This window comes from Candoia aspera, chromosome 5 (assembly GCF_035149785.1).
Source record: "Candoia aspera isolate rCanAsp1 chromosome 5, rCanAsp1.hap2, whole genome shotgun sequence".
Classification (NCBI taxonomy): domain Eukaryota; kingdom Metazoa; phylum Chordata; class Lepidosauria; order Squamata; family Boidae; genus Candoia; species Candoia aspera.
Genome location: NC_086157.1, coordinates 94,812,467 through 94,828,111, shown reverse-complemented (window position 1 = coordinate 94,828,111; position 15,645 = coordinate 94,812,467). Strand labels below are relative to the sequence as shown.

General features: G+C 45.8%; 1 protein-coding gene across 4 annotated transcripts in view; it reads left to right on the top strand.

The window, feature by feature from the left end:
* Positions 1-3,114, top strand: part of CDK8 (cyclin dependent kinase 8) — a 52,333-nt gene extending 49,219 nt beyond the window's left edge. For all 4 annotated transcript variants that reach the window (XM_063305751.1, XM_063305750.1, XM_063305752.1 and 1 more), the window contains one exon: positions 1,718-3,114. In XM_063305751.1, coding sequence (XP_063161821.1) covers positions 1,718-1,843 — 126 coding nt within the window. In that variant the 3' untranslated portion in view covers positions 1,844-3,114. The remainder of the gene's footprint in view (positions 1-1,717) is intronic.
* Positions 3,115-15,645: the final 12,531 nt, after the last annotated feature.

The window sequence follows — 15,645 nt, the reverse complement described above, 5'->3', positions numbered from 1 at the left end:
AAAACAAACAAATGGATCCTTAAACAAAGCAACCCAGAGTTCTCACTCAAGGCAGAAATGACCAAGCTCAAATTATCCTACTTCAGACACATTATGCGATGATCTAGCTCTCTGAAGAAGTCTGTCATGCTGGAAAAGGTGGAAGGAAAGAGGACGACCAGTGGCAAGGCGGATGGACTCAATTACATTGGCAATGGTACACCATTGGAAAAGCTCAAGGACCAAGTTGAGAACAGATCCTCCTGGAGAAAATCCTTCTATGTGGTCACTAAGAGCTGACACTGACTTGAGTGCTCATAATTATGTATACACACACACATTTAATATATAAACAAGATCAAGGAAATATACTTGAGATCCAAGTAACAGGAAGACTATGTGAGGGCATTGTCTTAGGTCTTAATATCCCTTCCATTGAGAGAATGGAATTCCATTTGCAGAACTGAATTTTCTCATCTCCCCACTGTAATCACCTGTACACAACACTGGAAACTATCTTCTCAGGAATATTGGGGCAAGTACTGCTAGGGGCTGGAGATTGTGCAAGTAGATGAGCAACTTAAAACCCCAGCCCTTCTCCAGAGGTAAAGTGTGAGTGCCACAAGTAAATAGCTTGTTGTATCAAAGAGTACCTATCTTTTCCTATTCAGTTTTGAATATAATGAAAACTCAAGATCTCAGTAGAAAAGCATATGCATGAGAAAGACCAATAGTCAATTGCTCAGCTTATGACAAAAACTTTCAAGACTGGCAGAAGTTCCTAAAAATAGTCAAGAGCTGTTTTCCATTGGAAGCAATTACTATGTGCCTAACTAGAGTAGTTATTTTTTTATTTTTTGTAATTATGGCTTACTGGGCACATTTTAAATTTTGAAAAAAATTATGTAACATAATTCATCTGGAAACAATCAGAAATCTGTTAAATTGCACTAAAAGAGAATTCAGAAATGCCTTTTCATGCCTGAATAGTGGACCTAATTAGCAAGAGAGGTAATGAATTCCCCTTCTTCAGGTGTGTTCAAGCAGAGGCTAGACAACCATTTGTCAGACATGCTTTAATTTGGATTTCTGCCCTGAGCAGTAAGGTGGATTGATGGCTTAAATGGCCCAGTGTTACTCTAGGGTTCTATTTTAATCGCAACATATCTAAAAAGGGTGATTGTATTACACCATCTGCAAGCCTGCTGTATTAAACACTTCGATTATAATGGGATTGGGGAGAATTTGAAACTATTGCTTCATCTGCTATATGCATGAAGAGAAAATTAATAATAACAATAATACCATCTTAAATTTATATGCCATCCAACGCCCATTGCTCCAAACAGTTTTGTCAGTTCTCAAGTTTTCTATATTCTATTTTTTATGCTCCTACATGGTAAACACGTGGCTTTAAGTAGGACGCACTCTACTAAGTTACCATATGCTTCAGAGCAGGAAAGAGTATTTGATGTAGTTTCATTATATGGACAAAATATTTCTAAAACCTTGTTGCCCTTTAAGTCTGCTTAAAGAGGTGTAGGCAAGAAATGGTTTTATCAATGTAAAAGTGACCACTGACTTGATTTATGTGAACACCAGATATGGGGCAAGTAGTTCTTGGGGGCAGTTATCTTTGGTATTAGTGTTCTTGTGAGTATCTAGAGGAATGAATCAAAGCGAGCGTGTGTTGTCATCTCTTAACTTAAACACCGACTGTGTTCTAATTCCTTTTCAGCGTTCCAACCCCCATGCTGCCTATCCTAACCCTGGACCAAGCACATCACAGCCCCAGAGTAGCATGGGATATTCAACTACCTCCCAGCAGCCTCCACAGTACTCTCACCAGACGCATCGGTACTGAGCTGCACCTGAATAAAGTCAATGCACTGTTGCTTAGACTGCAGGACTGGCCGTGCTGCTGTCTGCCTGGAACCTGGCTTTGGGCTGCAAGAATGTACTGGAATTGTCAAAATGTCTGATAGCCACGTTCTGCTACTTTTCACAGGCTGGGAGTCGTCCCTCCCTCAGATTGTACCTGTTGATGGAATGAGACTTGAAAAGAAAGTACTAGCACAGTTTGTGTTGTGGATATGCTACTTCCATAGTTTACTTGACATGATTCAGACTGACCAATGCATTGTTTTCAGTGACAGTCTGTAGCAGTTGAAGCTGTGAAATGTGCTAGGGGCAAGCATTTTTGTTGTTGTGAATTCTATTGATGTTGACAACATTATCTGACCAATAGTACACAAAAATCTCTTAACTGGTATTTGAAGTATACAGTATGTGTTAATGAGATGAAAACAAACTATCTATAGCTTCAATTGAGATAATTTTGATATACATTGATTTTTAGTGACTTTTTTGTGGGTTGATCCATTTTCCACATTGATCAATGTTTTATGACCAACAAATTTGCTGCAGAGATTTTTTTAAAGACACAATAAAAAGAAACATGAGCATTTTTCCAGCAGATTACAAGCTTCCCAAAGATTAAGTTTCAACATAAGTTTATTTTGTTCTCAGATCTATGACTTGACTGGTATTAAAGCTGCTATTTGATAGTAATGAGTGTGTTATTAAGATAAACCTGTTTGGTTCAGCAAACTATACTGATTGTCATAGGCAGTGTTCCCCGCCCCCCCTTTGGTGTTAACTGATTTGTGAGCATGCTTTGGAATTTAAAAAGCATGAGTGATGTTCCCTGCAGAAAACACAGTGCGGCATTCATCCAGATAACGTTTGTCATGACTTTTTGAGAGCTGGCTTGATGTAGTGGATTTAAAATTTTCTTAAATATTTTTAAAGATGTTCGCACGTTTGTTTAGGGCACGCTTCCCCATCCTGGGGTTTTCCAAATGAGTTGGACTTCAGTTCCACAAGTTTTCAGCCAGGTCTGGGGGAGTTGGTCATTTGGAGGGCACCAGGATGGGAAAGGATGGTTGTGGGGGGGGCCCTTCATAAAGGATTATGGTGTTAGGAGAACCTTAGAATTTGAGGAAAAACTATACCATACAATGTACTGTATCAAGCTATTTTACATGAATGATGCAGGTATTCTGAATTTTAAAAGAAATCAACATTGTTAAAAACAAGGTGTTATGTAATAAAAATATTTTTCATAAATCTGTATATGATTTTGTCTGTGCTTTGTCAGTTGATACCAACTTGTTCTGCATAGAGATTAAAATAGAGGTATTCCTCATTTAGTGACCACAATTGGAACTGTCAACTCAGTTGTTAAGTGAAGCTATCACTAAGTGAACCCATGACTCTGTTGTGATCTTACTTCAGCTTTCCTTTGCTTTACAGACCTGCGAAGGTTATAAATGTGAGGATTGGCCATAAAGCTACTTTTTCATCACCATCGTAACTGCAAATGGTTGCTAAATGAGGCAGTTGCTAAAAGAGGACTACCCGTAGGAAAATCCTACCTGTTTTCTGCTCCAAAAGCACTCAAAAAGTAATACATGTTGTGCACCAGTTGCACTCCTTCCTAGACCAGGAAGCCCTGCTCATGGTCATTCATGCTTTAGTCAACTCTTGTATGGATTATTACAATGTGCTCCAGATAGGTCTGCCCTTGAAGAGTATTCAGAAGCATCAACTGATTCAAAATGGAGCTGCCCAAGCAGTTAGGTGCGTTCCACAATCTACGCATGTTACACCTCTGCTCCATGAGCTGCATTGGCTGCCAGTTTGCTTCCAGGTTCAATTCCAGGTACTGGCAATGACCGATAAAGCCCTACATGGCATGGAGCAAGGTTACTTAAGGGACCACCTCTCCACAATTACATCTACCCATCTAATTAGGTCTGGCAGGAGGAGCATCTTGCGGGTCCCATCAGCGAGGGAGTGTCTTTGGTGGGACCCAGGAAGAGTCTTTTCTGCAGTGGCACCTGCCATATGGAATGTCATCCCTCTGGAGATCAGATTCTCCCCAAACTTGCTTCCTTTCCGCAAGGCCCTGAAGACATGGTTTGGCAACGGGGACGGGGACCTGGTAGTGTGGTAGAGCCAGTGCAGTGGATGTACTGATTGTTCTGATGAATGGGATTATGGGCTGTGAGTTTTATGTGTTTTATTATGGCTTTTTATATGCTTTTATCTTGTATTTCTTGTTTTTAAATTGTTCTTTGTTTTAGTTGTTTATTTTAATTTTTTATTAGCCGCCCAGAGTTCTATTTATGAGATGGGTGGCTGCATAAATTTGAAAAATAAACAAATAAATACTCTGCTCACCAACTCAGCTCAGTTGACCACTCGACATACGCCCAAGCACCTTTTTTAATGCAAGTATGCATATTGTACATGCCCTAACCCTTAAGTTTGGTACAGTGGTTATGGAGAATATCTATAAAAGTATTCGTGCTTTTTCCTTTTAAATTTGAAATTCCTTTTAGATATAATCAAAACCAGTTTCTATAAGATGTAAAACAATCCAAAAGATGACAGAAGACTAACTAAACATGACAGGGATGGAAATGTCTTAAAAAATTGAAAAAGTTGTTTTGGAGCAGATATGCAGCTCAGGATACAAGGTTGTGGGGGTTTGAAACCAGACTGATTATTGTACAAGGAAGCAGCAGTCAGTAATGCTTCTACTAGCATAAGATGGTATATTTTTCCCAGACAAATTGGATTTGATGGTTCATGATTTTATAGTCATTCTTTGAGTTTGCGTTTTTTTAAAAAGGTCTTTGAGGCTTAAGAAATGTAATCCTTTAGTTCTGAAAATGATGTAAAACTAAAAGACAACTTGTCTTCTTCACCCTTAGCTTCTAGCTTTCATTATAACATCTAATTTATAATCTATGCTTGCTGACTTCTAGATGTACCTATGGATGCTAACATCTCAGTGAAGGTAATTACTAATCAATTTAGACTCATTGGGAGTTGCTGAAATCTACATCCTCTTGTTTAATCTCTAGGAAGCTATAAAACAATGTATTTGCTAGTGTAGAATGCACAGGTAACCTCTCAAAGCCGAAGGTGCACAGAATCACCAAAACAACTAAGGGAAGCCATGTTGAATTGGACCAAAAGGGTAATCTAATCCAGAATTCTGTTCCCATAGTGATTGGATCCCATAATCATACCTTGTTCTTCATGTACCTCATGTTCTTCATGTACAGGCATCAAAAGGCCTTAATGCTTTTGTTATTTAAAGTAATATATAGGTATCATGACTAGTAATCATTAACTGGACATAAGGGAAGCCTATTACCGCATACGGATACGGGAGGGGGATGAGTGGAAAACTGCTTTCAACTGCCCAGGGATGCTGGGAGTCAGGCAAGCTATAAATTTAATAACTTACTGTAACCTTAACTTTCAAGAATTTATCTAACTACTTTTTAAATCTATCCAGATTTATAGTCATCACTGCATCTTGCAGTACAGTAAATTCCACACGTTTTATGTGAAAAAGCCCTTTTCAACATTTAGCTTGATTGCATCAGTTTGGGTTTCAGCATTTTGAAACAGCTTTCTCCCTATTTCATTTTTTTCACATACACACTGCATAATTTTAGAAACCCCTATCTTTCCCTCCATTAGCATTGTCTACTCAAATACCTCCAATATGTGTTTTTCTAATAGTTCCTGTTGCCATAACATCCTTAAACAGATCAAGTGAGAAGTTAAGCAGGGCTACCATACCTGTGCTGCAAGAATCTGGATGACTACTAGATGGCAGCAAAGCATTTTCTATATGTCTTGCTGCTGTCTTGTGTTATTTCAGACCTTTGCAGCTCAGATATGGTTGCCCTACTAGGTACCCTACCAATGGTGATTTATTTATTTTTTACTGAATGTGCTGCCAGACCCATCGATAAGGAGATCTGTCTTGGTTATGGCTGCCTTGTTTAAAAGTGCAGTGGGACAAATATCCCTTAGGGCTACCAGATTTAAGCTTAAAAAAATCTGGACAACCACTAAATGGCAGCAAAGGCAGTTTTCTGTATTTCTGCTGCTGTCAAAATCAGAGCCCAGATCTGGTAGCCCCACAATCCCATTTTGTGTCTGATATTTTCTGGCCAGCTTTTCTGGTTTGCTTCTTGGCCTGCTTTTCTATTTAATATGCATTCAGTACTTGGACCTTGGTGCCTGTAGTAGTTTGACTCAGCTGGGTCAAGGAGAGTTGTGAGTTGTGCAAACACTAGAATCCAACTATCTGTAGTCAGAGAAGCTTTAGCCCAAATAGTCCCTGGTTGTTTAATCAGGAGGCTATCCACTTGGGAGGCAAAAGAAAAGAGCAATTTTTAATTAATCATGGTTAAAAAGATAGAATGGGAAGTGTCATTGTCATGACCTCGTTGCAAGGCACAAAGAGCCTCACAACGTAGATCATGATCATTAAGAAATAGAGGAAGGAGATAATTAAACCAGGGATTAACACAAGCACCCGAAAGCACCCACGTCCACGGACCCATAGACAACTGAAAAGAAGGACGTCGGAAGAACGGAGATAAGCCGCACCTGGTGCCCTGGAGGACACAACCGAATCCGGGGGACAAAGGGAGACACCGGGAAAACGCCGAGGCAGCCATCAAGGGTCCCATCAAGAGGGATCGGGACAATGTAGGGTGGAGGAGCCCGGGGCACTACAAGAGGGTATAAAAGGGGCACCTCCTCACCACCACCCCCGTTCCCGTTTTTCATTCTGTCAGCTATCATTCCAATAAACCAGAAATCCTTAATACCCATTAAGTGAGTCTGCGTCTTATTGCGAAGCGAGACTGACCCTGACATAAAAACGGGAACCCCCAAAAAATTTTTACCTAGCACCCATCCAACAAGCTTGTGAGGGACCTAGCTAGGTATGGAAACCCACGAAACGAGGCAGCGCAACCCTTCGGCACCCGGCGACGAAGCCCCGCTCCCTTCGGGCGGGATGCAGCTGAGGTCCGGGCGATGTAACGCCCCGGTAAGTATGGGACCCAGCTGGGGGGAAGTGGTGGGGGAAGTGGGGGAGGGATCCACCCCGGTGCCCCGGAGCCCGCAGGCCACCGGGGGCGAGATGAGGGGACCCTCTCCAGGCTCGCAGGCAACCCCGGAGGAAGCGTGAGACGAACCGCCACCCAGGGCGCACGGAGGCGAGGGCGCGCCTGGTACCGTGGAGGGACCAAGGGAAGGTCCGTCCACAACGGCGAGGGTGAGCGGAATGGCGAGCACCCCAGCGGGAGTCCGCGGACGGCGGCGAAGCTCGACATGCTGGAGGAAGGGATGTGGGCGATGCTACAACAGCTGACGGCAGCGCAGGGACCCCGCGGCGGAAACAGCGCAGAGGCACCCCCGGACGAGCAGCGGCGGGGCGAGCGTGGCGGCGGCGACGGCGGAACCCGGCCCAAGGAGCCCACCCGACGACTGGAGGCGCACCGGGACGAGAGATGGAGCGGATACCCAGCGGACGGTGGCGACTACGGCAGAGCCCAACCCCAGGAGCCCACCCACCGATCGGAGGCGTGCCCGGACGTGAGACGGCGGGATGATGGCGGCGGCGGCGGCAGCGGAGCTCGGTCCCAGGAACCCACCCGACAACTGGAGACGCACCAGGACGAGAGGCGGAGGGACGACCCGGCGTACGGCGGCGGCGACAGCGGAGCCTGGATCCAGGAGCCCAACCGAGGGAGAACGCCCCACCCCCCCCTGGACAACGGATCGACGGACTTGCGAGGAGACCCAGAGAGAGACACAAACACCGCAAGAAGACTGGAGACAATCCGACCCGCATCAGCCCCCGCAGAGCCCGCTACATGGCACAGAGGGCACCGGGAGCCAAACCAGAACAGCTGCCAAGGACTTTGGCATAAAGTTTGACGGGGACCCCTCTAAACTCTCCTTTTTCCTGACAAACGCGAGGTACTACCTCGAGGAATGGGGTCCCTGTTTCAGAACTGAAAGGGGCAAAGTCAATGCCCTGGCCATAAAGCTGAAAGGTCGGGCCGCCGATTGGTACATCCAGTTGTGCCAATCAGGGGCCCGGGCACTGCAGGACAGCACGGAATTCCTGCAGGCGCTGGAGCGGCACTTCAGGGACCCCCTGGAGCAAGAAAAAGCGAAAAGGGCGCTGAAAACACTCAGACAAAGCCAGCGTTCCATGGCAGAGTATGCCATGGAGTTTCAAGCCCTAGCCGGAAAAGTGGACACCTGGTCTCAATCAACTCTGATTGAGAAATTCAAACACGGACTCAACTTAAACGTTCTCCGGTGGGCACTCTGCCGCGACAACCCCAACTCCCTGACGGAATGGATCCGGCTGGCGGGGGAAACAGAGGACGCCCACGACACGTTCCTCCACACCAAGAGGGAAACGCAGCAGACGGAGGCAGCGAGACCCCCACGCACAGCTGCAAGGCAGGGGAAGGTGAGACCCCAACCATGGAAGGAGGAACGGGACCGGCGCTTCGCTAAAGGGCAGTGCTTCATGTGCGGAAAGGAAGACCACAAAGCAGCAGCATGCCCCAAATCGACACCCAGAGAGAGCCCGAGGAGGGCACAAACCGCACCAACCCCAGCGCCTAGAAAGCGACCAGCAGCGAAGGGGGAGTACCGACGCAGACACTTCCCCTACAGCTCAGAGGAGGAGGGAAGCAACCCCGACGAGCTGACGGGAAACGACAGCCACCTGGCCTAAGGGGCACCAAAGGACAGGTGGAGGACAGTGACAGGCGCAACGACAAAGGGGTGAGTGAGGAATGCCCCACCCTCTACGTCCGTGTCACCCTCACCCATGGGGATAAAACCAAAAAGGTCTGGGCACTAATTGACTCGGGCTGCTCTAAAAGCCTAATGCACCCAGACCTGGCAGCCGCGCTCAACCTCCGCTGCTATCCACTTCAGCATCAATTGGTATTCACGCAGCTCAATGGATCTGCAGCGGGAGGGGGCCCGGTCACCCAATACACCGGAGAAACTGCACTAAGGCTCGGCAGCCACGAGGAAAAATTGGCTTTCATCATGGTACCGGTGGGGCAACCCCTACTCATACTGGGGATCCCATGGCTTGTGCAGCAAAACCCAGTCATCAATTGGAGAACCAGAGAGATTAAGTTTGCTGACGGGCGTTACCAAGCACCTTCAGGGAACAGGGTCCCCCGAGCGGCCATGGGGGGGGCAACGACGACTGTGGAGCACAGAGAGACGGCACCGCCAGAGGGACTGCCAATCAAATACGCGGATTTCGCTGACGTTTTCGGCGAGAAAGAGGCGGACAAACTCCCCCCCCCCCAGGAAAACAGACTGTACCATTGAACTGGTCCCGGGGGTACCCCTACCCAAACCCTAAATATATGCCATGACCCAGCGGGAGCTGGCAGCATTAAGGGACTTTGTGGACAAAAACTTGGCGAGAGGTTTTATCAAGCCTGCAAACTCTCCAGTAGGAGCGCCAGTCCTCTTTCATGAGAAAAAGGACGGGTCACTGCGGCTCTGTACAGATTACCGCGGATTAAACGCAGCAAGCATTTCAAATAAATACCCCTTACCCTTAATAAAGGACATCTTGTCCCACCTGGCAAAGGGTAGGGTATTCTCTAAACTGGACATAAGGGAAGCCTATTACCGCATACGGATACGGGAGGGGGATGAGTGGAAAACTGCTTTCAACTGCCCATTGGGGGCGTTTCAATATAAGGTGCTCCCATTCGGACTGGCAGGAGCACTGGGGGTATTTATGCAGTTAATTAATGAGGTCCTGCGTGACCACCTTTTTAAGGGGGGTTTGGTTTACCTCGACGATGTATTGATCTACACGGAAACGGAACGTGAGCACGAACGCTTGGTAAAAGAAGTGCTCAAGAAACTCCGCAAGGCAGAGCTGTTTGTTAAGCTCTCCAAGTGCGAGTTTCATAAGAAACAAATTGACTATCTAGGGTATAGGATTTCAGCTAAAGGAATAGAAATGGACCCAAGCAAGGTCCAAGCCATACTGGCGTGGGAGCGCCCACGCACGAGGGGACAACTTCAAAGCCTCCTTGGATTCACTAATTTCTACAGGGGTTTCACACCAAGGCTGGCAGAGACTATTTTGCCCCTAACTAACCTGCTTAAGACTAAGGGCTTGGGGGACACACGCAAATCAAGAAACCCGGGGGCGCTACTAAACTGGACAGCTGATTGTCAAACGGCATTTGAGAAACTAAAAAACCTCTTTACAGCCGAGCCAGTGCTACAACACCCTGACCCCACCAAGCCTTTTGTGGTGCAGGCAGATGCCTCCGACTTTTCCATCGGAGCCATCCTGCTCCAAAGGGACTCTGACAACCACCTAAAACCCTGCGCCTACCTTTCCCGCAAATTCTCCGAAACAGAGCGGAGATGGCATGTATGGGAAAAGGAGGCGTTTGCAGTAAAGACAGCTCTGGAAACATGGAGGCACCTGCTGGAAGGGGCCACTTGCCCCTTCGAGGTTTGGACAGACCACAAGAACCTGGAGGCACTCAGCACGCCAAAACAGCTCAGCCCGAAGCAGGTGCGCTGGGCTCAGTTCTTCAGCTGGTTCAATTTCACGCTGAAATTCATACCGGGCAAGAAGAACTTCTTGGCAGATGCCCTCTCCCGACGGCCACAGGACGACACGCAAGCCTCCGACATCGTGGGGACAGTATGGACCGAGAAACAGCTGGGCTGCCCAGCTGTCACGCGCAGCCAGACAAGGAATCAGCGCACGCCAGCACGAACGACAGGGAACGATCGGAGCCACCGATCAATTTCACCAAACTGGCAACAAAGACTCACACAAGCACTACAAACAGATACATGGTTGCAAAACAACCGACACCATGTATCTTTCAAGGACAGCATCACCTGGAAAGAGAAAGCCTTGTATGTGCCAGAATCACTGCGGGGGGAAATCTTACACAGATCGCACGATGACAAAACTGCGGGACATTTTGGGTTCATAAAAACCCTGCACCTAACGAGGAAGCAATTTTGGTGGCCTAACCTCAGAAAAGACGTAAAAGACTACGTGGCCAACTGCCCCACATGTGCCACCACCAAGCGGAAAGGGGGGAAACCCCAAGGACTGCTACAGGCAGTAGCCAGCCCCTCCCGCCCATGGGAAGAAATTTCCATGGATTTCATTGTGGACCTCCCACCCAGCCAAAGAAAAACAGTGATATGGGTGGTAAAAGACTATTTCTCAAAGCAGGCACACTTCATCCCATGCGCAACTATCCCCTCCGCACAACAACTGGCACGCCTGTTCCTAACACACATATACAGGATCCACGGCGCCCCCTACAGGTTGGTGACTGACAGAGGCACACAGTTCACGTCAAAGTTTTGGCAGGAATTTTTAAAACTAATCGGAACCAAGCAAGCACTGTCCACTGCGTGGCATCCACACACGGATGGATCTACAGAGATCCTAAACTCAACACTTGAACAGTTCCTGAGGGCATTCATAAATTACCAACAGGACAACTGGGTAGACCTACTACCTTTTGCAGAGGTAGCCTATAATAACGCGGTACACCAGAGCACTGGCCACACCCCATTTAAGGTGGTCTACGGAAGGGACTTTGTACCGATACCAGAATTGCCGCAACCTGAAACCCCGCCCTGCTCACCCGACGACTGGGCGGCACAGCTGGCAACAACCTGGCCAATCATCCAAACGGCCCTAGCAGACGCACAAACCACGTACAAAAAATATGCAGACAACCACAGGGCGGAGGCACCGAACTACAAGTTCATAAAGACCTCACAACCCTCGAAGAAACTGGCACCAAAATTCATCGGACCCTTCAAAATCACACAGGTAATCAACCCAGTTACTTTCAAACTGGAACTGCCTTACAACTTGAGACGGGTCCACCCAGTATTTCACTGTGCACTACTGAAACCAACAAGCACATCCAAATGGCATACGGAAGAACCTCCGCCCCCACCCATAATGATAGATAACGAACAACATTTTGAAGTAAAAGAGATACTGGATTCAAGAAAGCAAAGAGGTAAGCTGCAATACCTCGTTAAATGGAAACATTTCCCACACCCAGAGTGGGTCCAGGCACAATATGTCATGGCAAGACAACTAGTTAAATGGTTCCACGAGGCATACCCAGAGAAACCAGCACCATAAGAACATCTTTGGGGGGCAGCATGTCATGACCTCGTTGCAAGGCACAAAGAGCCTCACAACGTAGATCATGATCATTAAGAAATAGAGGAAGGAGATAATTAAACCAGGGATTAACACAAGCACCCGAAAGCACCCACGCCCACGGACCCATAGACAACTGAAAAGAAGGACGTCGGAAGAATGGAGATAAGCCGCACCTGGTGCCCTGGAGGACACAACCGAATCCGGGGGACAAAGGGAGACACCGGGAAAACGCCCATGCAACCATCAAGGCACCCATCAAGGGGGATCGGGACAATGCAGGGTGGAGGAGCCCGGGGCACTACAAGAGGGTATAAAAGGGGCACCTCACCACCACCACCCCCGTTCCCGTTTTTCGTTCTGTCAGCTATCATTCCAATAAACCAGAAATCCTTAATACCCATTAAGTGAGTCTGTGTCTTATTGCGAAGCGAGACTGACCCTGACAGTCATGGAATAACAATCTCCCTGCCACCTTTGTGATAGCTAGGAATCTTCCAGAGATAGGTGCGTCTCTGATCGCCTGCTGTTGTAACACAGGAGTTGAGTATTTTACCCCCTGTTGGTCAGCCCCATCAGTCAAACACACCACGTTTGTACATTATAATATTGCATATTTGTGATCATTGTCCACTTTGGGGTTTCTCATCTCCTTCCTTCTCCTGCTTTGCCTCTAATATATTCCTCACCCATTCTAAATTAACGTGTATTCATTTCTGAGAACTACAAATGGAAGAATGTTTATGGAAAGTGAATTTCTACTAATTCCTCCCCAGTGAAGGTTCTTTTTCCTCCTTCCATGTAGCGAACCAGGGAGATGACCTTAGGGAAAATACTCAGAAACCATTTCAAAAACAAAAAGTATAGAAGCATGCCTTGATCCTTGGGAAAGGAGGAAGTATTAGGAAGTGACTTGTGCTGGCTCCTCCCTTACTCCTTGGGGTATAAAAGAGGGAGGGAAGGGAAAACAAATTAGGTTTGCAAGATTCTGTCATAATAGTTTACCTCAACAAAGTAGAGTTCTAGTCTTGTGGAGTCTGTTTCCCGGTCTAAATAACGAATTGTTAATTAAGAGCCAGTCTGGTGTAGTGGTTAAGGCACCAGACTAGAAACCAGGAGATCGTGAGTTCTAGTCCCACCCTAGGCACAAAGCTAGATGGGTAACCTTGGGCAAGTCACTCTCTCTCAGCCCTTGGAAGAAGACAATGGCAAGCTGCTTCCAAAATCTTGTCAAGAAAACTGCAGGGACTTGTCCAGGCAGTCACTGGGAGTCAACACTGATTTGAAAACACCAAAAAAAGGATCATCACCAGATAGGCCCATAGATATTGACCTCTGCCACCATTCATACCTTTGGTCAATTGAGGCTTTCACATAGTAAGAAGGAGAAGGAGGCGATCATGTGACCAGCTTGAGGCATGGTAGTGCTACATGCAGCTTTCCCTGCTGATGGTAAGGACAATATTGGGCATTTTGGGCAGATCTTGGCCATTCTAGTGGTCAAGGCACTAGGCTAGAAACCAGGAGACTGTGAGTTCTAGTCCCACCTTAGGCATGAAAGCTGGCTGGGAGACTTTGGGCCAATCACTCTCAGCCTGCGATGTCAGGCTCCGGCGACAAGCTGGTCAGTCAATTCCTGTTGTAACCAATGGATCAACATTTGGTTGATCCGAAAAAGTGGACCCTGCACCTGCGGGAAAAATGCTAGGAAGGAACAAGAACTACAAGTGCAACCAGAGCCAAGCTTTAACCCAAGCATGCACATGCTATTCTATACAAATTAGGACCTCTACTCTAGAGACTATGTTGTAGACCAGCATAACCTTGCTCACATCAACCAAAGTAGATATAATGTACCAACACACCAGTGATAAAATATTGGCTCATTTCATTGCTACAGTTTAAGGCTCTGTGCATTAAAGTTTGTCATAATCATTTAACATGCATCCCACCCTTCTCCCCAGAGGCATATAACTCTTTAAACCTATAGGAAGAGCAAACCATTTTCTGTTATATTTCTTCACCTGCATATGGAGACCAGCCTGAAATTTGGCTTGGGATTTTAATTCTGAAATGTCATGGAGAGAATTTTACTGCTAATAAATATTTGACATAACCACACTTCAGTGATGTTTGCTGCTCAAGGGAAGTTTGGTGTTCCTTTTTAATGGAGACATGGGATAAATTGCCACTTTAGGAAACAGGGTTCTTGATATATTGATTCTGTTATGAGCAACATGCCTGATGTGCTTTTAATAGAGGAAAATTAATGAGTTAGTGATTTATTTCATTGTGGTAAGATCATGCCGGAAAGTCAGCTATCCCAGGAGCTACAGTTAAAAAGCATTCAATAATGAAGAGTGAACACAGCCACTCAAGTTCATGAAAGGTTCAAGAATGAGGAACACCAATCTATTTCCTGACCAAGGCAATTGGCCTGTACTAGTCAGTATCAAAAGGTGATGCAATATTTAATGGCATTTAAGGTCAATAGCTACAGTTGACTTAGAAATTTTGCTATCCAGAAGCTGTATTCTTGGAGTACCAGATACTAAACAGCATAGGCATCATACTCTGCTTGTGTGCCTTATGGAGGCATTTGGTAGAAACAGACCTAGTTAGTATAATCAAGACAGGTTCAATTCATGGTGACTGTAAATAATTCATAGTTCATCCAAGGACGCTGCAGTAATCCATTTTATCCTGTCCACCTACTAATTTAATTTAATTTAATTGATTTAGGTAGCAACCATCTCAGGATGTCTCTGGGGGGCTCACAATATGATATAAGAATAAAGTATAATAGAATGCAAAAAAAAACCACCCCAGAGCCAATAAAACAAATAAGATAAGAACAAAAGAGAGAACAAGATGGTGAACCTGGCCAACAACACAAGGAATGTATTATGTATTAACAAAACTTCCAAAATGCACTAACCACCCTCACCCAAGGTCTAGAAGAACAGCCATGTCCTTAAGGCCCTCCAGAACACTTGAGGGTGTCCAGATCTTAGGGGAACTTCATTCCAGAGGATGGGTTCTGCAACAGGGAAGGTGCACCTCATGGATCCTAAAAGCTGTCATTGAAAAAAAAAAGTCGACCTGAAGCATGCCAATCCTGTTGGCTCACATCCATTTTCTCCTTCTCTCAACCTTTTTAAGTCCATCTATTCACATCACATATCCAAAGTATGTGAGTTTCTGTTTTCTTACTGTTGTTTTGAGAGAGTAATTAGCCTTACTTTTATCCAGGATGGACTGAATGGTTCTTCCTGCAGTTCATGGTACTAAGTAACCATGTTCTACAGTATGAAGGTATCTATCTTCTTTCTCTTGCTCTTTCTCTGTATCCAGCTTTTGCACATATGCATTGCCACTAGAAAGGCCACTTCTTTAACTATTCTGATCTTTGTGAAATAGAACACTAGACTAGAAAGATTATCCACTGCAATTTCATCTAAAAATGTTTTGAGAGATTACCTTGCATGGGATTATATAAGATATTCCTAAAGCCGTACCTGAGTTCACATCCAATTCTCTGTCTGCATTAA